Raw genomic sequence first — 21,612 nt, forward strand, 5'->3', positions numbered from 1 at the left:
TGAGCTACATATAGGCACTCTTATGAGATGGCCTAGCAGCATGTGAACGTTATGCCACGTTATTAGTTGTGCACTCACCACATGGCCAGTCTTCAGGTAATCCCTCTCAGAGGAAAGCAAATGAATTTCCTCAATCAAGAGGCCTTTTAAGATACAGCAGCAGGAAGCTGACAATTCACGTAGTCCATGTCTTCTCCCAGCCCACATCTGAGGTGTGCTCATGAAATAGAACCATTCTGAGCACGCTGCAAGCCTTTGTTCTGAATTGCACTTGAGAGTTGTTGATTGATCACTCCCAATTTAGGACTGCTAAAGAAACAGCACTGGAGATAGGGAAAGTCAGTGTAGTGTCTGAGTTGCTGCTGCTTTCCTCCATGATGCTGCAAAAAGTCATGTAATTGCTCAGCATCTCCATCCCCTAACTTCTGCTACAGGGTTTTTTTTTCACCTTTCATCTGTATTCACTACCTAAAAGTAGTACTCACCATGTGTACAGTAAATGATTAACATGAGTTAGCTAAACCCTGAAGTTCTTCCTTGATGTGAACTCTCATTGGACGTAATTTAGGCTAATATGAACCATGCTCCAGCAAAATCTGAATGAAAAGTACATGGTTTTTCTTTCATGTTACCATATAACCTTTCACTAATAACCTCTGTAAGTGCTGCTTTAAAAAAACAGATTTCTATAAATACAAACCTTGTATTCTACTTACCTGTATTTTTTAGCAAGGGCATCCCTTTCTGTTTTCTGTTTTGCAAGCATTTCATTCAAAGTATCTTGTATCTGAGACAGCTTTTGGATATATGCATCTGTCCAACATTTTGACATAACCAAAATGATGATGGCAATAAGAAGTAGAGAATAATTATAATAACATTTTTGATGCAGTAAATACAAAAAATGGAAATACTGTTATCGCATTAGCTGATACTCTCATGCATGTTAAAAGCTATTTACAAGTAAATACTTTAAATGAAACTCTTCACTGGAAGAACGAAATATAAATTTACATTAAAGATAAAAAGCCCAAGTACTAGAAAATGTTGACGGGTAATAGCCTCATCTAGGAAGTTATTAAGAGAACAGGACAGATTAAAGCACTGTCCTATGGCTGATAAGCACTGAAACCTTTCTGAAAGTCTTTGTGTTGCAAGGAACTGCACAACATGGCAATTATATGGGAGCCTACCTGCAGAGGTTGCAGAGTCTTAAGAAGGTGGCTAGAATATTTATGTTTGAAGAATTATAAAATAGTTTGATGAGCTTAGACTGTTCCAAGTTAAACATGTGCTAAAAATATATGTATCATAGTTTTACATAGTTTCAATTACATTCTATAAAATGAAAATGGGTTATATATTGCCCTTTGTTGTTAGCTGTATTTTTCTGAAATAAGAAGAGCAATTAAAATTCTTCTTCAGATGACCTCTTTTCTTAGACATAAAATGTAACAGAAAGCTCAGCAGTCATGACCAGGGGATACCACTGGGATAACATGCTAAATACCTATAATCTAATTCCTGAAATTCCAAAACAAGAAATAAAAGATTTCTATTATTGTGGAAAATGGGAAATTAAAGAATGAAATATGAGATTTATAAGAACGTTTCCAGAAAGCTGTTTCATAATACCTGCCGACATTTAATTATTTATTAAAATAGAAAAATACTAAAATATTGCTGTTGTTAAAGCAGCTTAATAGAGAAAGGCTCTATTATTCAGAGCAGATTGTATTGCATGTAAACACCTTGAGGATTTTATTCTATATTTTAAGATTGTCAATATTCTTCTATGATCTTGTTCAGTCTCATCAGCCTCCTCACAAGCAAGCACTATGGTTTAATTTGAGAGGTGCCAGATTATGAATGTTTTTGTCAGTAGTGGTTACGGATCACCATGTTCATTTCTCTCATGCTCTGAAACAGGAAAAGTCTGATACTTCTTATTTTCCTGATTTAGGGAACTGCATAGATCAGTTTCAGCCTTATCACGCACAAATGCTTCAGCTTTACCATGCATACAGGCCTCAGCCTAGTATACCATCTATCTGTTCGTCAAACATTTTTCAAGCAAATTTAACGATGTTAATTAGCAGTTCTTACTGCATAGATTTGACTTGGAAGCTATACAGCTCTATAATTCCGTATTTCACATTTATTTTAAAAGGGATAAATTGACTATTTTTAATATAACCTGAGTAATTTGAAAGCTCCAAGCTATTGTCAGCTGGGAGCTACAGCAGATTCCACAAACACAGTCACAGGTCTGGGCTCCAAGTAGTAGAAATTAACCTAGAAGTAGACTCAGGGTTGGGGGGAACTAAAGAACTTCCTGTCTGTCAGGGAGCAAAACTTTCATGGGCCAGAATTGCTCCAAAGCACAAAGCCATGGCTAGACGGCAAAGGCAGCCAGGGAGAGAGATTTTTATAAAAGGCCTTCCTTTCTGCAACACGCTCTGCCACTTGAATGGTCATGGCATAGATACAATAGACTTGAGCTGCTATGCAGCACCAGCATCACGATCTCCTAGGAAGTCAGTGTGACTTAGTAGGCTCTTGAGACCAATCTGAACTGCGATTTGATAGCTTAAGACAAATGACACCTCAAGGCACCAGCATTTCTGAAACTGCCCATCATCTACAATGTCTGTCTGAAAATTTTTCTTTTTTTCTTCAGAAATTATTTTAGGCCCCTGAAAATACAGCCACAGTAGAATGAAAAATGCTGCATCCACTATTATACCCACAGACATAGCTGGTCTTGGCCATGGAGGGGCTCCAACAGAATCTCATGTACTCGTCACTAAGGAGTGTTGCCAACAGTATGCATTCTTATTTAATGATCCCTTTTTATATGAGTAGGTTGATTTGAAACATGTAATACATTCATGCCTTCTCTTTTTTGTTATCATATCCATTCCCGTGTAAACTGGAAGTACTCCTATACACATATCTGGGAAGTATTATTAAAATCTTATTCTCAAGCTGTATTTTCCAGAATGAGATGTTGAAATACGTTACTTGTAGTACTATTTTTAAAACAATGCTATCAGATATTTACAAAAATTACTGACACAGCTTTAATTTACTTCTACCTGCATCTTTGGAAGTTCTCAGTTCAAGTAGGAACAGTTCTTTTTGCTTCTGTTCTGTATCTTGTATGGCAGCGACAGACTCATGCTAACAAATACAGAAATAATTGTAAGAGGTAGAGACAAGTGTACCATACAATACACAGGCCATGATGCATGGCTCACAGGATAAATCTTGGTAGACTCAAGCCATTCCACGCAGGAGAACAGCTACTGTGCGACGGCAATGGGGGCATGGTATGACATTTATACAGAGTGCCAAGGGTATGTTCTGCAAGGGGCTGTCACAGCCAGGTTTTACCCAGGCATTTGAACTAGTCCACTCTTAGAGCCCCACCTTTGAGTGCAATGCAAGGATTAAACAGTGAATTTCACCACGATAATATCACCTGGACAGTGTAGACATAACCTGGAGTTATCAGCAAGAGCTCTCCTAATGTGCAGACTGTGCAAAAATCTTTGGGTGTATTTCAAACAAAGATTAAACTATGTCTAAATACTTTCATTATCATGAAGAAAAATCATTACACTTCCAAAGAGCCATTTTGAAAATGTGATGAAAAATTTCAGGATTTCTGACCTTCTTCCATGCACATGAGCAATAAAAAATGTATGTAAGTGTTGCCTACAATAAGTGCAAATGTGTAGGAATCATAAACGGAAAGAAGTGGTAATATACAAACTTATCATATACTGTAAGCCACCGTTTACTCAGCATGATGCTGTTCTCTGACTCTGAAGGGTTAATTATTTTAATGATATTTTAATATTATTCAGTCAGTAAATGACATTATATAGTACTACACTATGAAGCAGTATTACAAAGCTCTTCTATTTTCTCTACTTACCACATTGTATTTCTCATGTTGTGGCACCAAAGCTGCATCATCATTTTTACAGCAGTCATAACAAATAAGTTTTGACCTTCTTGACCTAGTAGGATGACTATATTTCCTCTCTCCACAATCAAGAAAGAATAAATATAATTTTAAAACAAATTGCAGCAGCATAGCAGATTAGATTAGCTAATATAGGTTGCAAAGACGCAATGGCAGATTACAGTATGAGAAAATATCTTGTATATGCAAATGAAATCAAATTTAAGTAGCCTAGGGAAGTAGTCTTTAAAGCTACTAATACTATTTTCAAAAAAAAAAGGTTCATGTGAAGGGTAATATAGAAGATAAAGAAAATCTAAGGAGCCAAATATGTCCTTTCTCCTCAGACTCTCTAGGGGAAAAAATCACATATCCTATTTTCTGACTACAAATAAGTAATAACCCTTAGATTTAAAAATATAAGGGTCAGGCAAGATGCAACTCTGCAAATCAGCAGCATTCTAAATTCATTTTTTTCCTTGAGATTACAGTTTAAACTGATGATTTGCATTATGGAACCAACATACCTGTAATCCCAGTAGTTTTAACAGGAAGTCCAGAGTCAATAGCACCATAAGACTTAAGCAGTTCTTTCATTTCATGGTCACAAGCTTTATCCAAAGCAGTTTCACCAGAATCATCCCTCTCATGGGGATTTGCTCCATGCTGTAGTAGAATTCTCACTACCTGTTATATATTGTTTGTATGGTAATTATTCATGCCGTGTACATGTAAGACAACTATGTGTACTGTATTTATCATAAGATACAAATAATAAAGATTCAAATAAGATATCCTAAAACCTGTTATATTTACACTCACAATTCAAAAAACAGGTTTAATTGGCTTTTTACATCACAGATTTGCATTTTACACTTTCAATTTTTCCTTTAAAATACATAATAATTCACAACTTGTTACACTTACCGTCTTTAAAGTATTGTTATAGAGAGCGGTTACAAAACATCGAAGATGTAATTTAAAAGAAACTGGCAAACTGCATTATGAACAAAGTGAAGAAGATAAGTGGAATTTTTCTCTAGGCAGTTAATTTTTCTCTAGGCATTTAGTAGCAGTTCTGTTTTTCAGCTACGTGCACTGATGATTTTTGTCCCAATGCTAAATCACTTGTATACCTCTGCTTAATTTTAAAATGTACAAATAAGATTAGTGGTGTCAGTAGAATGATCTATCCCTTAAAATTCAGCTCCTTTGAAAGTGTCAGCAGGGCCAGAGCTTGGATATTAAAGAATTTTCTTATGTATGATTTCCCATCTTTAGCTTTTCTACTTCTTTCTTACATTTGTATTTTGGATTTGAGATGTGTATTCAGAGTTTTGGTAAGCACCAGAAAGAAAAATGCTTTATAGAAATTCAAAATCTCTTGTGCTGTCTTTAGAGTAGTGAAGTAATCAGTCATAACCTTCTCCTCTGGTTTCCGAAAAAAAAATACTGACTAACTTAAACATTTTCAAGAACCCTGCCGACAGCTAGGTACCAGGCCTGTGAAATCATCCCCTTCATTTTACCTTTCCTCCCTGAAAAGGTAACTGTGATGAAAAAACAGTTCTTTTGATAGGAATAGAAGTGGTAAGTTTTAGTCAATCTGGCATCTTCTTTTTACGCTTAGTTCCCTGGAACTTGCTGTGCCAAAACAACATTTTTTAATTTGCTCATTCAAATAAAAGGCAGACATTTGGCTGAGCTCAAGGAGTATGTTTATGTTATCAGTTAAGCATGGATCCAAAGCGGCTCCTATGACTAAGTTTTCTCAACCCCCAAGCCCACGTTAAGAGGAAGCCCCAGCCTGTATTTGGGAGGTCTCCAGGGTGGGGGAACCCAAGTGCATGGAGGTCACAGCTCCACAGCCGCCTACACTGGTCTACGTTGGGGTTGCCACAATCCTACGCCTCTGTCATGGGCCACACAGTCCTACTCCCTCCCTTACACTAGCATGGTTCTTAAACCGGTTTAGGGGGCTGATCTAGATAAAACCTTGTTTTTGTAGGATTCATTTTCATTTAACTCAGTTCCGTGAACTAGCTTTATGTGTGATCATAGAAAAGCTCACGCCAATGCAAAGAATAAGCTAAACTCATGCGTCCATGGGACAGAAGGTAGGACTGCAGCATCTGGAACGGATGGCCTTAAACTGCCACGGAACCACAACAGCTATGCTGTCTACAACAGCAACACTCATGCCCTTATTTTGGGGTCTGGATGGACTAGGCACAGACATACGAAGTACTCAACAGTCAAGCCTATCACCACATTCTGAACATTGTTCTTCCCTCAGTACAGTATAGATTATTTAGGTCTGATTTAAGCTGGCCAATTTCCAAGAGCACAGACAAAAATCATGCTAGTGACAGCTTAAATTTACTCTCCAGCCTGCTCATAGGCTTTCTCACCTTGCAGTGTTGACTAGGCATATAAGTGACCACCCAGTTACCGTTTATAGTCATGTTTTCACATACTGTCTCTAATTTTTCTACATAATATTGGTGTGCTAACTTACATAGTCTATTGTTTTCTACCTTTGAACGCTTTCAGACTGAGGTGTAGGATGAGTTGACCCTACCTTTCCACAGGAAACATGTTGCTATGAGTCCAGGGATGCCCTAGCCGAACTGCTCGGTGTCATGGCCCAGATATACTATAAAGAACCACAAGATTTCCTTGAAGAGATAAATCACCCATGAGTTGCCCTGATGACGGTCATGCCTTTCTGATTCCAGCTCTCTGCTCCCTTTCTGACTGCTTTCTCCTGCATAAACACTCTACCTTAATACAGGGAGCTTTCTGAGGGCATATAGATATCGCCCCATTTTAAATACAGGAAAAATGTATCAGATACAGTGTTTATTTACAGCAACGATTTTCACTCATTCCTTTGCTAATATAATTTTGTTACATTCTCACTGAACTGAAGGAGGGAAACAATCCAGACAAACTAAATACAGCTGCAAGACACCAAGTAAGGCTTCCCTGTGTAGGATTACGTTTTTATTGGAACTGTTCCCAGAAATATTTTTTGACAGCTGGCCCTTTTAAAAGCAACCGGCTGTAACATGGCCACTGGCAGGTGGCTGTTGTTTCATGCATGCAATGGTAAGCAATCTTAAAATGTATCCTTTGCTTTGATTATTGAAAAGCCATCACAATTTCTCCCCCATGCTTAAAATAAAAATTATGTTGAGACAGATTTCCTTAATAGTAAACTGAAGTATTTTCAAACAGGAATGCAGAAAACATTTATGTTTCAGAATAATTTAACACAAGGGAAAAATTATGACCGAATGCATTTTTTGAATACTAGGTCTGATAATTTCTTTGCTCATTGCATTACTTCCCTCATTTCAGTGGCGCTACTCTTGATTTTTTGTAGTGTAAAGAAAAAAACTGCTGTTTAAAAATCAATTGTTTTTTCATGAACTAGTAAAGATGTGCCTCTTTTTCTGGTCCACAAAAAGTCTCTGCTCTCTTAGGGCAGTATTTTGTCTTCTGATACATGTATTCAACTCCCATATGTTTCAAAAGGGGATGCATTAATAAGAGCTTAATGAAATTCTTCTGATTAATAGTCGATTTTCCAAAATATTCAGGTGTGGATGTTACCAAATTATTCATTAATTGTTGGTCAAATCTGACACATGCTTGTCCGAAAGGATTAATTTTGGAAAAAAAGTCTAATGCTTTTCTTTAAAATTAAATATTCTCATTTTCTTTTTAAAATTAAGTTTTGTGACGTTAATTAGGTTTGCTTTAATTTCTTTTAAAGGGAAAATATCTATATCAAAACATTTTTTCATAACTCAAATGAAGAATACTGAGGATTTTGGTATTATTTTCAAAAAGACAAAAGTGCATATGAGAGTACCATGGGGAATTTCTTTTTCTTTTTTTTTTGATTTGCCTGATTGATCGACTGAAAAAGTCAACCAACTGGTGAAGAATAATTCTTCATCTAATTTTGACTACTTAAACAAATGTTGGTTTACTTTCTAAGTGCAAATCTACAATATAATTGTATTGTAACTTTGACTTCCCTTATTTAAACGAAGATTTTGCTTTGCTTGCCCATGCCTGAAAATCAGGCCCAGGAAAACTAATGTAAAAGAACTGTACCTCCAAATAATTGCCAGAAACAGCATCATGTATTGGCAAAGTACCATCCAGACTTCTACTGTTAATATTAGCACCAGCTTTCAGCAACTCTAAGATCACTTCAGTAAATCCCCTGTTGGAAGCTTCATGAATTGCTGTCCAGCCTAATAAAAGCAAGATGACATGTACAGCATGCATCTGATTTGAAAAAATCCATATAGATCACTAATGAGCAATTATGTATTTTACTGTATTTGACGTACAACAAATGTCAGGCTACTCTTTTTAATCTTTTTAGATCTCAAACAAAGAAATCCTAAAACATTGAGGTAAATTATTTTGTTTAATTCAGCTTACTTTAGAGAAAAATGTATCCAATATTAACCCAAAAAATACCATTTGCTTTTCTGCTACACTACTAAAAAAAAAAAATCTTAAAATAATAGAGTAGAAAGACTATACAAGCTCAGAAGCATAATATTAATAATCTGATTTCTAATCCCAGTGAGATTTTATGACATCAAGTCTGCCAGGGATCCAGAATGGAATACTACCCATTCTTAGGGAGAAAGAAGGAAAAAAATAATCTTGTCATTTGATTTTGAGACTCATTTCCTAAAGAAATAAGATCTGTGTGATTGTGCTTCACACACATGAATATATTGAGGTGCATAAGCCCTCTTCACTTTCAAATCCACCAGTCAATTTCCACCAAACTTCAGAGAGGCCAGAGGTCTCACAGATACCCGCTCTTCAGCAGAGGAGCGCAGCTTCATTAATGTCTCCGCTGAGGGAAAGGCTGCATTCACTCTGTCCTGAGACATATATCCAGGGAAACCGGTATTTACTCGTTGTGCTTGTGCTCATTAAATTACTTCCTCCCCTCCTCTCCCTCCCCCATCTGAAAAGTTTGGATCCAATCCTAAATTTATGTATGTAGATACACTTTTTCTTACCAATAATTCCACACAACAGGTGGGAAAAAAATCAATTTCCAGCAGTCATAAAGACTTATATGACTGTCCACAGGTTATAACACACCCCATAACTATATAGGTTTCATGTAAATACTATATGTGAGGAACATGTGTGCGCACATATGTCTTTATGAGCACCCGTATCTGTCTCTAAAATCATCCTTGCTGTGCTGATCGATATAATGTGTGCCCAAAAATTCACGTGATTTTAAAATGTGTTATAAAATTATTTGAAATTGAAGAATTTTTAAAGAAACAATCTAGGTTTCTTATTCAATAAATATGTAATAATAATGAAGAGAAGCTATCTTCTAAAGCATTCTGGTTGCATTGTTTCAAGAATCACCACAATTATATCACAAATCAAGAGTTCATAATTATATAAAAATTATATAAATTATATAAAACCTTACAAAGTATAAAATAATAAATTATATAAAATTATATAAAAATTATATCATAAAACGAGTCCATAAGGGAGCAATAGTCAAACCTGCATTATCCTTTTCATTGACACAAATTCCAGACGATATTAGAGTTTTCACCAAAGACAAATCTCCTCTCTTAGCAGCAATATGCAGCTGATTTTCCCCTTTCGCATTTCTCTTCTTTGTCCAAGCTCTTGTATTATAGGCGACATGTAAAATTACAGCTTCTTTTTTGGATGATTCTAAACATATTGGATTCTCATTAGGAACAATAAAAACTATTTCATTATAAACAAGGAATTAACCTTCATAACTCATTTGAATTAATGTAAATCTGTGCAATACCTTTGCCTTACTTATTCATTAATATTAATGGACTACATCAAAAGGTTAAACAGGTACGACATAACAGATCAGATCACACATAGACTCTTTGCCAAAGAATTTACAGTTCGGATCTAAGTGACTTAGGGTCACTTAAGGTACAATGGACTAGGGATCCACAGAATAGCCAACAACATTGAGCAGATTTACACTATATGAGGGTAGGAAACATGTCATATTTCTTCATGGACCCTTTTTAAAGTTACCAGGCATGCCTGATAGATATACAAAGCATACAGATAAAGGTTATTTAAGAAACCAGGAATGAAGACTTGACTGTCACCTCTTTCTCATGCCTGATCCTGCATTAGGGAAAAGCTATGCTTCTATGCAAGGTATTTTTACAGCTGTGGCATGACAAAGCCCTGCAGATTGAACATAAATCTTTGACAAATGTGGACTGACATAGCTCAAGTGCCCTTTAATTTAAACCTGTGCAGGATTATACTCATGATTCTAAATGAAATTGATCTAACCCTTCTCTTATAGGTTCACCAAAACAGAAAATATCTGCCTGAAATTTATTTTATCATACAATCCTCAAACAGGTCCTAACCCTCAGGGTTCAAGTAATAGACATACAAAATTGTGAAAGATATAAAGAAGAGAACAGATTAAAAAAGCATGGTCACTCACTGATTCTGTGTATACAGTGAGGACAGGCCCTCATTTCCCCTCTAAAAAAAAAATATGCTACCAAAGAGACAGTGTGCATAAACCTCAAAAAGCTCTGCCATGCATGTTAGCTTTTTTTTGCCCTTGTTCCTGCTTCTTTAACAGTCTGCAATCAGATTAAAAAAAAAAAAAGGTTCTTTCTCCGATTTCTTGAAAAGCTGTAATTTCTCCAAAAAAGGGAATTGTGAAGTTTTACATAGCATTTTGCAACTCTTAGCCATGCTTTTCAATCACTCATATGAACAATTAGTTGTTGCATCCCAAACTTTTCTTCTTCTCATCAGATATCTTCTCAAATATTTCAAGTTATCAAGCATCATCTTTCAGACATCTCCCCTGATTTGACAGTTGACTTTTTTTAGGTTACTCCTGCCTCTTCCAAGGCTTCCTTTAAAGTAAACTACTGCGCCTGTCATCCAGGATTGTTTGGAAACATATTAAAGACACACTGCAACCATGTCAAAGATAGACATATAGTGAGGATATATTCATACTAATTTCAAATTAGCTTGCTCGGGTACTGCTGTAGTCAGAGCACGGCAGCACGTTGCTCAGAGTAGATTATTTTAATCTGCCAGTAAGCATTCAGGCATGGTTGCATGGTTGCACTTGGCCCACGTTCTAGTGGCAACCATAAGAGCTCAAGATTGTCTTTTTAAAATGAAAACTGAGATTCTAGAGCACACAGAGAGGTCACATTATTGAACATACTCCTCCAATTTCAGACCTACTTTTCTGTAAGATAACGTACTGTATTTTGTCTAAAAGCTTCTGGGTCTGAACTCCCAAAGCAATCATTTGCTTTCTGGTTCTCACTTTTTGTCCCCTCTGATTCATGGGAGAAGGTCCTAGGGACTCTTTAGAGAGGTAGGAGAAAAAAAAAAGGCGCAAAACAGCCCATTAAGCTAATGACCCTTGGCAATATTGGCTGAAAGTGAACAGAAATAATTGCAAACTTTTACAGTTAAGTTGTGATGCACAACACTTTTCTTCTTGTTTGCTAAGAAGCATTTGCAAAACAATAAGAGGATGTTGTTACGTAAATCATAAAGCACTGGTTCTCCCTGGAGTGCGTTGCCAGGTGGGTCACGAGCACACAAGACTAGGAACTCGGCAAATACAAAATCCTGGGAGTGCACACACAAAGTGGAGAGATTACTGTAGCCAGCAGTTAGACCAGATTAAGACTGCCATATTTCAGCAACTTCAAGGGTATCCTTCTTTGAACATACACTTGAATACTTTGCCACTGGTTGATGAGTAATTCTTTCCACAGCTCAAACTGTGAGAAAAGAACCAAGCTGTCGGTACCTTTCTTCTATATGAGTAGAATAGGAATATACAGAGCCTGACTGTAGGCAGGTGAACATGACACTGCATATGCGATCACTTAGGAAGAAAAGACTTTTATTCAAGAGTAGAATGATGTAAGGAAGACCACTGGGACATGCGGACAATCAGATAAAATACAAAAGACAGTTAATGAAGAAGAGGAATGAGACAGCAAATACAATAGGAAGCTCCACAAGCCCAGAAACATCATCCTGTCTTCCATTTTTTTCTGCTCCAAGTTGAATGCTACCGTCCCAGTCCTCAAAGCTATATACCTGAAGAATCTCTCTTGTGGAAAAAAAAGCCATCTGTGAAATGGTATTCCAGAGGAGACCACAATGCAAGATCCATGTTTAGGATACAGTTTTTTTTTTTTTAAATTATAACTGCATTCATAGTAGATCAAAAAAAAGGAAAACAAATCCACTTATAAAATACATATGGATACATGAAATTAATATAGATACATCACAGATTTGTAAATAAATACAGATGTCAAGATGGAACAGGAAGAGGCAAGAGCTGCAAAAATGAACATTTGTAGGGAAAGGAATTAGCATTGAGTTATATCCCACCATTGAGTAATATCCCACTCAGAGGCAATCAAAGTTTGACCAACAGAATACAGCAACATGCAACTAGTGCAAGTAAAACAGTACATTTTTTGAAGTAAATTTTTTTGCTGAATACACTTTAAAGAAATCAAGTGTCACATGCACACACATATATACACATCCATTCACACATACTTCTGTAAACCTGTATCTTTAATATACATTTTACTATGTATGTATATACAAAGCATACATTTATACTGACATTGTAGCTCTTTAAAAGGGCCAGTTTCACAGAGCTGAAACAACTATAAATAAAAAACGGCTGGAAGAAAAAAATTTCAGTAGAAAAAAAAAGAATGATAATTAGGAAATATTTCACAACATATTCCACTCTCAAGATAAAAAGCTACACTGATTCAAAAGTTAACCTAGCTTAGGGATGGAATCAGAGAGCAATAGTAAATGAGAAATGAAAAAATGGGAAGTGAATAGCAGCAACTATAAATAAGGAATTGTAGAAAACTGCCATGAAAAACAAAAGAACACAAGGAGAGAGTCACAGGCAGCTAAGACTTTAATAAGGTAATATTTAAAAATGTATAGAACAAAAATCTTCCCCAAACTCGTAATTACTACAGAGAAATGATAGAACTGTCTAAGATAATCAGAAAAGACAAATACTCTACTCTATATCAAGGCAAAATGACACAAAGTATTTCTATCTTCCAATGACACGTTTCTTTTCATTTTAGCACAAGTTAATGAGAAAGCCAGATGACAGGAAGATAAACGTTTTTGAATCCAGGTATATTTTGAGTCCAGATACATTGCATACAAATGTTTTAAGAGAAGAAGTTTCTAAGTCCTAGAGCACTATGGAGGTTCCAGAAAGAAACAAAATATACAAGATGACCGTCAGCTTTATCCAAGAGCAGTAAGTGAAAAATACTTGTGCGTTATGCAGTAATCAGTTGGAGCTGAGCTCTATCATGATGGCAAGGCTAAAAGATAAATATAAGTCTTAAAACAGGATAAAACTGCTTAACAGAAAGCTCTGTGTGCAGGGAGAAGAGAATATACCTGTTGGAAATGGACACTAGATCCTTTATCCACACAGAATACGTTTGTCTCTATACTGCAGCTAAAACCAAACGTACCAGAACAATCAGAGCCTATGATGATTTGTAGGATATGCTGAGGATATGGTCTATAAAATCTAAGTGGATATATGTGTGCCAAATATAAAGAACGGAGAAGAGAGCTAGGTTTTATTCTGTAATACATAAAGCACGTTAACTGAGGACCTATTTGACGTTATTCTGAGCTCTCAGTTATGATTCTACATCCCTCTTAGTTATCACATTGAAAGGAATGATGAACTTAGCATAAATAAAACACAGTAAGTATGTGCCTTCTGAACAGAAGTTCTGGCAATATTTCAAGAATTTGAAACTCATTGGAGTATTTATTCCGCATGTTAAATATACTTTTCCACACTTTATGTATAACAAAAAACCTCCTTCCTATATATCTGGAAAAAAAAAAACCCTGCCTTTATAAAATATCATTAATCTTTCACCTGATTTCTTCGATGTTTGCCCTTTTGATCTTTGGCTGAACTGTGATTGATTCAATGAAAGCTTGCTTTTACTGCTCCTGGAACACAAATCTGTCTTTTGTCTTGTCTCCTGAGGGTCTAATTTTACTCTTTTAGTTTGGACTGCTTCTGTTTCAGTAAACTGTGAGAGCACATCACTCTTTGCGTTTCTTTCTTCTTCATTTTTTTCAGTGCCTTCAGTTCCACTTATTTCAGCAAACACTCCTTCATCTGTTGGTTAAACAAAAGAATGTAGAACATCTTACGGCACAACACTCGGTAATTTCAGAAATAGTAATTGATATTAAAAATTACTATCAAAATGACCATCTAGTCTAGGTTAAAATATCCCTGCAATAACTCATTTAATTTTTGAAAATATTTTTAATATAATAAATACTTTATCCAGTATTTACTGCATATTAATTGACTGAGATTGAATTCAAGATTTCAAAGATTCTTTGTGAAAACATGGCCGTTACTGTTCTCTAGTATTAAAAAAATTAAGGTATTAAGAATTTCATTATAATTGCAGCCCCAAAAATAGAAAGCAAAAAGTAGTTCATCTGGCATGGCAGACGATATCACAACCTCTTCCATGTTTTTGCCATTTATTTATGGCGATATACATACTCTAGAGATCCACCTTTTTTTTTTTTTAAATATAAAATTTACAGAATGCTCACAACAAACTCATAAACTAATTATTTTCAAACAAAACAAGACACCTATTTTCTGGAGGGTTTCCTGCTCTGTACTTTGCATAATTTGAGATGAGTAAGGAGTCTCCTTGTCTGCATTAATACCACCCACAAAGCAGATTTGCATTTTGGTATCATGAAGATCCTGTCTCTTTCTTTGAATTTGAAGTGCTTCCTTTTCATGGAGTTGTAAAGCTGTAGACGTGATCTCTGAATTGCTAGCATTTTCAGTTGTCTCAGTGAGAAACCCTTCAGCACTTTCTTCTGTATTAAGCAGGACCCTCCTTCCCTCCTCTGGTTGTTGAGCCTTTTGTTCAGTGGTGCTTAGCACTCCACTGCTACAATTTACAGAACTTTTGGAAACACATTCTCCGTTGGTAGTTGCTAAAAGTTCATGTGCTAACAGTGTTTCTGTATTTGTTTGAAGTGTTTCTTCAGCACAATTGTTTCCGTCTGCAGATATATTTGTGCAAGTGTTTTGCACCTCATTTCCAATAGTCTGTTGCAATATATCTGTGCGCTCTGAATCAGTAAGACTTGCACATGCTGATTCTGACTCATTTATCTGTAAGGAAACCTCTTGCAACAGGGGCAAGGAGAGTTTTAAATTTAGAGCCTCTCCATTAATTTTGTTTCCATCAACATCAGATTTAACTTGATTTGTCAAGTGTTTCAAAGAAATAATTTGTTCTGAAGGTATCCTCATATCAGTATTTAGATTTCTGCCAGTCAAGCTGTCTTTGCCACTCTGCTTGAGACTATGCTGATCACTATCATAACTCTTGATTTCCTGTTGTAACTTCAAAAGTGACACACTATGAGATGAATTCAAAGACAGCATTGACTGAGAATCAGGTTCTGTTAAATCAATAGTCTGAGAATGCTTCACAGACATTTCTTCTGCAGAGATCGATGATGTGGGGCAATGTAAACTGGTTTTCTCCTCCCTTTTTATGACAGAAGTTGCTGTGCTTTCATCGGTTCTTTTCTTTTCTTCTGTAAACGGATTTTCATTGTTACCACTATGGAATCCATGTTCCTTTTGCATTTCCGCCTGATTTAGCAAGCTCAAATTTCCTTCAGCATCAACTGTGCTGCAATAATTATGATCAGAAACATCAGCATTGAAGCCCATTTCATTAGGTCCAACACCAGAGAAAAATGCTTTCTGTATTTCAATTGTTCCTTGGTTTGTAGAGGGACCTAAAGAAGATACATATGTCCCATGTTTAGTACCTTTCTGAGTAATTTTACTCTTGGCTGCAGCCTCTGCCATATCAATAACAGATTTCTTTGTCTTTTTTGACTCTAGACTTTTATGTTTCAAATTTTTTTCATTCAGTCTTCTGCCTTCCAAATCCTGAAGAACTGTACTTTCTGTGTGTGTCACCAAATTTGTTTTTCCGCTTTGCTCATTTTTAGCAAAATCTTCCTTTGATGCCTCAGTATGATCATGCTGAACTGTGCCATCTGAGTTTAACTCTGTCTACAAAACAACACATATAATTCATTTCACTTTGTGATAAACTGCTTTATTATATACTGAAAGAAAAACTGCTGTATTATAAAGTTAGCTAATCTCCTCTGCTTGTGCAGCTTTTTTAAGACAGTAGGAGAGAGAAATTAAAGAACTGACAAGTATACATGTAAAATTGTAAAAATTAGTGGGTGAAATCAAAATATTGAAGTGCTTTACATTGTTATTTATTTCTGAAAATTTATCTGATTTCAGTTTGACATTCTGCCTTTAAAAAATTAAATCTACTTTACTGCCACGATCATATACCAGAGTTGCACTTGCACATTTCTGGCAAAACTCTCTGCAATGATCTTAACAAATTATAAAGGAGGGAGAATAACACAGCAAAAATACAAATAACTAATTCCCGACAATTTTGCCATAAAACTGCTCTACTGACAGATGACTACCTATAATCCTCCTATTGATTACTTTGTATCTAGAGATAGATTCAGAGCAGAAACATGGCAACAACTAACATGTCTGTTGAAAGCCTCAGTCATACAGCTATCAGTAATATGTTTTCCCAGTTAAAGTGTTTATAACATCTATTTGGAGAATGTTCTTCGTCAATAAACTAATGTTTTAAAGCGTAATTTAAGAGTAGGCATCGTGGAAGCTGTTAGAGCACAACATTTCTAAGGACACTATAGGTCATACCGCTGTGAGTAACAGGGACATTTATCATAACCACATAAAACTTCAGCAAGTAAGAAAAAAGCATCTGTACGCTACATCTGTATGTGTTTCACATATTACCAGCTATCAGTGTTCAAAGTGGAGAAAATGGGAAGGAGAGAACATGGCTTTAAACTCTGTGACTGCCAAAAACTGCTGTGCTGTATACAAACAAGGTACGGCCAAGCAACTAACCATGGTGCCTCGCCTTTCTGTGAAGCACCAGCTCCCACACCTCAGTGAGGTCTCACAGCAGACCTGTGCAACCCCTATGCAAGGCAGAGGCTCTCTTACCCTTTCTTATAAAAGCCCAACACAAACAACCTATTGCACAGAGTTATTCTACTACTACAATCCAGGCAACAGCTCACAGCTTTAGTCAGGTTTCTGCACGTACAAAGAGGCACCAATGTACCATGCTTGTTGTAAATTAGCTCTGCAGCACTTGTAAAAGCTCAACAGGAACCACTGCCCATGAGAGACAGCTGATTGCCTCTGTCTTGCATCTTCACGAGGCTGCAGCCATATGAGTAGGCATCAGCAACTCTTTGCCTAAGAACTGGCAAAATGTTGAACACCACCTTGCTTCAGTCCCTGTTGGGTATTAAGCATTTAGTATGTTACATGCTATTTTTGAAACACATTTCAGAAATACTCTTCTGCTTTAGTTTACTGAAGACTCGTAATAAACCCATAACAGTTCAGCATCAAATAAACATTAGGGGGATTCCCTTTAAAGATGTACCTGGTGCAGGTTTGTATCACCTAAACTTTGAGCACTTAACATATTCTCTGCATCCTCTCCAGCTGAAAAGAAATTGAAAGAGAGAAAGAAACCAGCATTGACAAAGGATCATAATAATTTTTTTGCTGCATACATATTGGATCTTGTTTCCAGAATCTTGTGTGAATAGTACTTATCATATGTAGTTAGCTGGAAAAAATAGCAAGTCCTAGGGGTTTTATTACAAAATAAAGCATATAAACATATAAAATACATATGAAAATCTTGGCGCTTGATCTTCATTGTAGAAGGGATCTTGTACAAACCAGGAGAGGAGCAAGTTTTATGCTTCCAAATTCTTCGGAAGATTAGTAATGTGGGCACTTCTTTTTGAAATTTAGAGTAGCTACTACATTTATGTACTTTGTAATAGGCCTCCCGGATCCCACGGAGACTTTTCTGGAGCCTGCAATAGGTGAAACAATAACCCAGCTTATATCTTTCCCTGTATAGCACAGTTGCGCAGGGAAAGGAACAGAGTAGTTACAAGCCAGGTCACCACTAAGAAAATAGGCAGGGATATTCCCCAGTATCACTTTAGTGCTTTACTCGTGGTTTGCTTTAGCCTTCCAGCTGCCCTCTTTTTGTGCAGACAAAACGGCATAAAAAAAGAGCAGAGCAACCACCAAGATCTGACCCTAGATCTTAATATATTTAACTCATGCAAGCCTATGCATCTAGTTCTGGCCAATGTGTTCTTAAAACTAGACTGGCCACACCATATCCTGCAAAAACCTGGCTCTTCACCCTTTGTTATTTTGAACCCCAATATGAACCCATATCCCCAGCTCCAAGGCTAGCCCAGCAACCTGCACTGGAGCCAGTCTTAAATTTATCAGGTATTTCACAGCACGGCATCTCTCCCTCTACCACTTCTGGGAATTTTACATGCCAGATGTTAACTCTAGCCCTAGGACTGATCTTAGTTCAGTGGACCCTGCCAGTCCTCGTCCTCAGTCAAGCCAAACAGCCTAGCTATCTAGCATTAAGTAGGCCAAATCCTAATCCACACCATAACCTTGAACATAGTTTTAGCCCATTAATCTCTGTCAGGTTCAGACTTCAGAAAATTTAGATGACCCTTGGTGGCTGCAGCCCTAACCTCTAGTCACAGGACCTCCCAGGTACAGCAGCCTCTGATAGGCGAACACCGATGTTAACCTTGATTCCACCCACGTTTGAAGCCAGTAACTGCTGCCCACTCCTTACAGCCCTGACGCTAAACTTATCCTGGGAACTTCTTCCAGATTTAACCATACCACAACCCACACTGGCTCATCAGTGTTCAATAGATCTAATTCTAACTCTAATCAAGGTTTCCAGTAGCCTTGTAGCACCTCTCTGTACCAGCCCAGCCCCTGACATGAAGTGGCCCCTTCTGAATCTTCTTCTCTGCTTAGATCACAAAACTTTACCAGATACAACTCTAGTCTTAGCCTAAATGTTCACCTAACTACCCCTTGTAAACTCAGCCTCTACCTTAGCTCAGCTAAGGTAATACTACACCTAAACTGTAGCTTAACCCTAGCCTCAGCCCTATTACCAGAAGGCAAGGATAAAGCTTAAGCAGTTAAAGTTTAGCAACTCCTAAGATCTAGATGTAATCCTAGCCAAATGCCCTCGCAGGCTCCATTTTTAAACTTAATCTGATGGTTCCTTCTAAACTCAGCCTCTACGCTAGTTTAGAGCCGAATCTTATCCTTAGCTCTAAGCCACACCATAGTCATAGCTCAGCAAGTCCTGTCATGCCCCATCTTACATTTAAATAGGCAATACCTGTTGTGCTTCTCATCTTCATCTCGAATTTAAAGGTAGCTCTAGCCAAAGAGAAAGCTGGACACCACTGTCTTATACACTCTGCCAATGTGCACAAACTCTTGTTAGTTAAGGAGTGCACACTGGAACTTAGACTTCAGACAGTGAAATCTATGGAATTATTAGTTGTAATTAAGAAAACATAGTGAAACAGACATTTTGAAATTCTCCATTTATGAGTGATGAATATGCCAAAAGAGTTCATTCCTACCTGATATCTCTTCTGAATCTCTTCCGTACTTTGCTACATAGCTTTTAAGTAGTTTCCTCATAGACTGGTCAGAAGCTTCTTCTAATGCACACCTTCCCATCTCATCTTTTAATAAGGGATCAGCTCCATACCAAAGTAATAACTCTGCCATCTAGAAAAATAAGTTTTTCATATTGTTTCTCTTCTAACAGTATTTTCCATACTCCTTCCTTATACAGGCTTCTCTCTGATGTACTCAACAACATGAACAGCTAAAAAAAAAAAAAAATCTAAGGCCTGTCCTAAATAATCCCTCCCTACATCAGTTAATACATCCCAAGCATTCCTCTAGATGCATCATTCTCCTAACATCTTATTATTTTCATTTCTATAAACTGGTTCCAGTGATTAACATGATGCCAGTTTTAAGTCAAGGGCTTAAAAAAATATAGGGTAGGATTCATCTTCCCTTAAGCTCTTAATTGGTGGAAAATAACTGGCAATTTTAGGGTATGAGTCAGCTTACCTATTTAAGATGTCTACTTCAAGAGAAAATAGTGCTCTAGGTGTGTCTATTTCTTTCTTGCAATTACAAATGCACATTTGGTCAGATGAAACCCACTCAGAGGGGTTACTGACATTACGGTTTCCTTATAAAAAGGTAAAGCCTAACCTGTTGTTATTCAAAAAGATGATTACTTTAGCAAAACGTTTCATCTACCTTTGTAGAATACCTTAAGTCATTACAATCTGATTATTTCCTTTCTGAGGCCAATCCTGCCATTTTATTCCTACACTACAGTGGTTTTACTTGTACTTCTGCCTTTTTCTCCTTTCAGCGTGGGGGGACTGGGCTTGATCCACATCCTTCACCCTATATTAAAAATCCCTCATTATTTCTAACCAGTCTGTCACTGACAGGATCACTAGTGAAGTTCTTTCTCCATTCATACATTCTCATAACAGCAGAGCAAATAAGAAAGGGTTCGATCCACAGCAACAACCCCCTTGGGATTCACAAGGTGTCCTGTATCTGCAGATTCTTTCAACTAGGAATTGGCATTTGGCAACAAGAATTCTAATTAATTTGCACCGACTATTCAGTTGACATTCTGTTTAAGACCACACAAAATACAAAGCCGTGTTTTCATAATTGTCCACGCTATATGTTGATACACAAAAAATGTCTGTGAATGGTTGTGGCTGCGCACCATACATGCACATTTACTAAAACATGGAAAAAAATCATTAAAACTCCAGAAAGGAGTTGCTCAGGTCATATAATGATTCTGCAAAGTGAATATTAAATAAGTGAAATAAGTAATATTAAACAGTAGTAACGTATTCCTCAGTACATCAGCTATTGTCCCTAACAGTTAGAAGGACAATCAATTTCTTCTGCTGTTGGACAAATCTTGCAAAGTGTGCGATGGTCTGAACAGAAGTCAGGCAGAAAGGACTTAAAATCTCCTAATCTACTCCTAATATGAAAAGATCAGCTCACATGTAATAACACTATCTGCTTTTCTGAACCAACAACAAGAACTTATATACCTAAACCATGATTTGTGTTCAAACTGGAATATACCTCATAATGACCTTCTTTAACTGCATCTTGTAATGGTGTTATTTGTTCGCTTCCTCTAGCATTCACATCGGCTCCTGCTTTCAAAAGCTCGTTTGCTATCCTATAAAGGCCTTCCACACTTGCTTCATGTAGCGCAGTCCATCCTATGAAAGAGGGAAACGGGCAACTGAAACCTGTATTTCAATTTGGATAAAATACTTCACAAAAATTACCTAACAGATAATCTAAAAGTACCATCAGGATTTCAGAGATATACTAAAATGGTAAAGATTGCTGGATTTTACAGTAAGTTGTATGAAGAAATGTG

The 21,612-nt window shown here is 36.7% G+C and overlaps 1 protein-coding gene across 1 annotated transcript in view; it reads right to left on the reverse strand.

Annotated features, from left to right (window-relative positions):
* LOC138064523 (ankyrin repeat domain-containing protein 31-like) overlaps positions 1-21,612 on the reverse strand; it is a 62,640-nt gene that overhangs the window by 16,321 nt on the left and 24,707 nt on the right. Inside the window, exons 11-21 of the mRNA XM_068927463.1 lie at positions 21,306-21,448; positions 19,739-19,889; positions 17,674-17,735; positions 14,759-16,217; positions 14,013-14,261; positions 9,551-9,727; positions 8,102-8,244; positions 4,501-4,660; positions 3,944-4,053; positions 3,099-3,183; positions 717-813 (exon numbers count right to left, since the gene is read on the reverse strand). Of these exons, the coding sequence (XP_068783564.1) occupies positions 717-813; positions 3,099-3,183; positions 3,944-4,053; positions 4,501-4,660; positions 8,102-8,244; positions 9,551-9,727; positions 14,013-14,261; positions 14,759-16,217; positions 17,674-17,735; positions 19,739-19,889; positions 21,306-21,448 (2,836 nt within the window). The remainder of the gene's footprint in view (positions 1-716; positions 814-3,098; positions 3,184-3,943; positions 4,054-4,500; positions 4,661-8,101; positions 8,245-9,550; positions 9,728-14,012; positions 14,262-14,758; positions 16,218-17,673; positions 17,736-19,738; positions 19,890-21,305; positions 21,449-21,612) is intronic.

This window comes from Struthio camelus, chromosome Z, assembly GCF_040807025.1.
Source record: "Struthio camelus isolate bStrCam1 chromosome Z, bStrCam1.hap1, whole genome shotgun sequence".
Taxonomy (NCBI): Eukaryota; Metazoa; Chordata; class Aves; order Struthioniformes; family Struthionidae; genus Struthio; species Struthio camelus.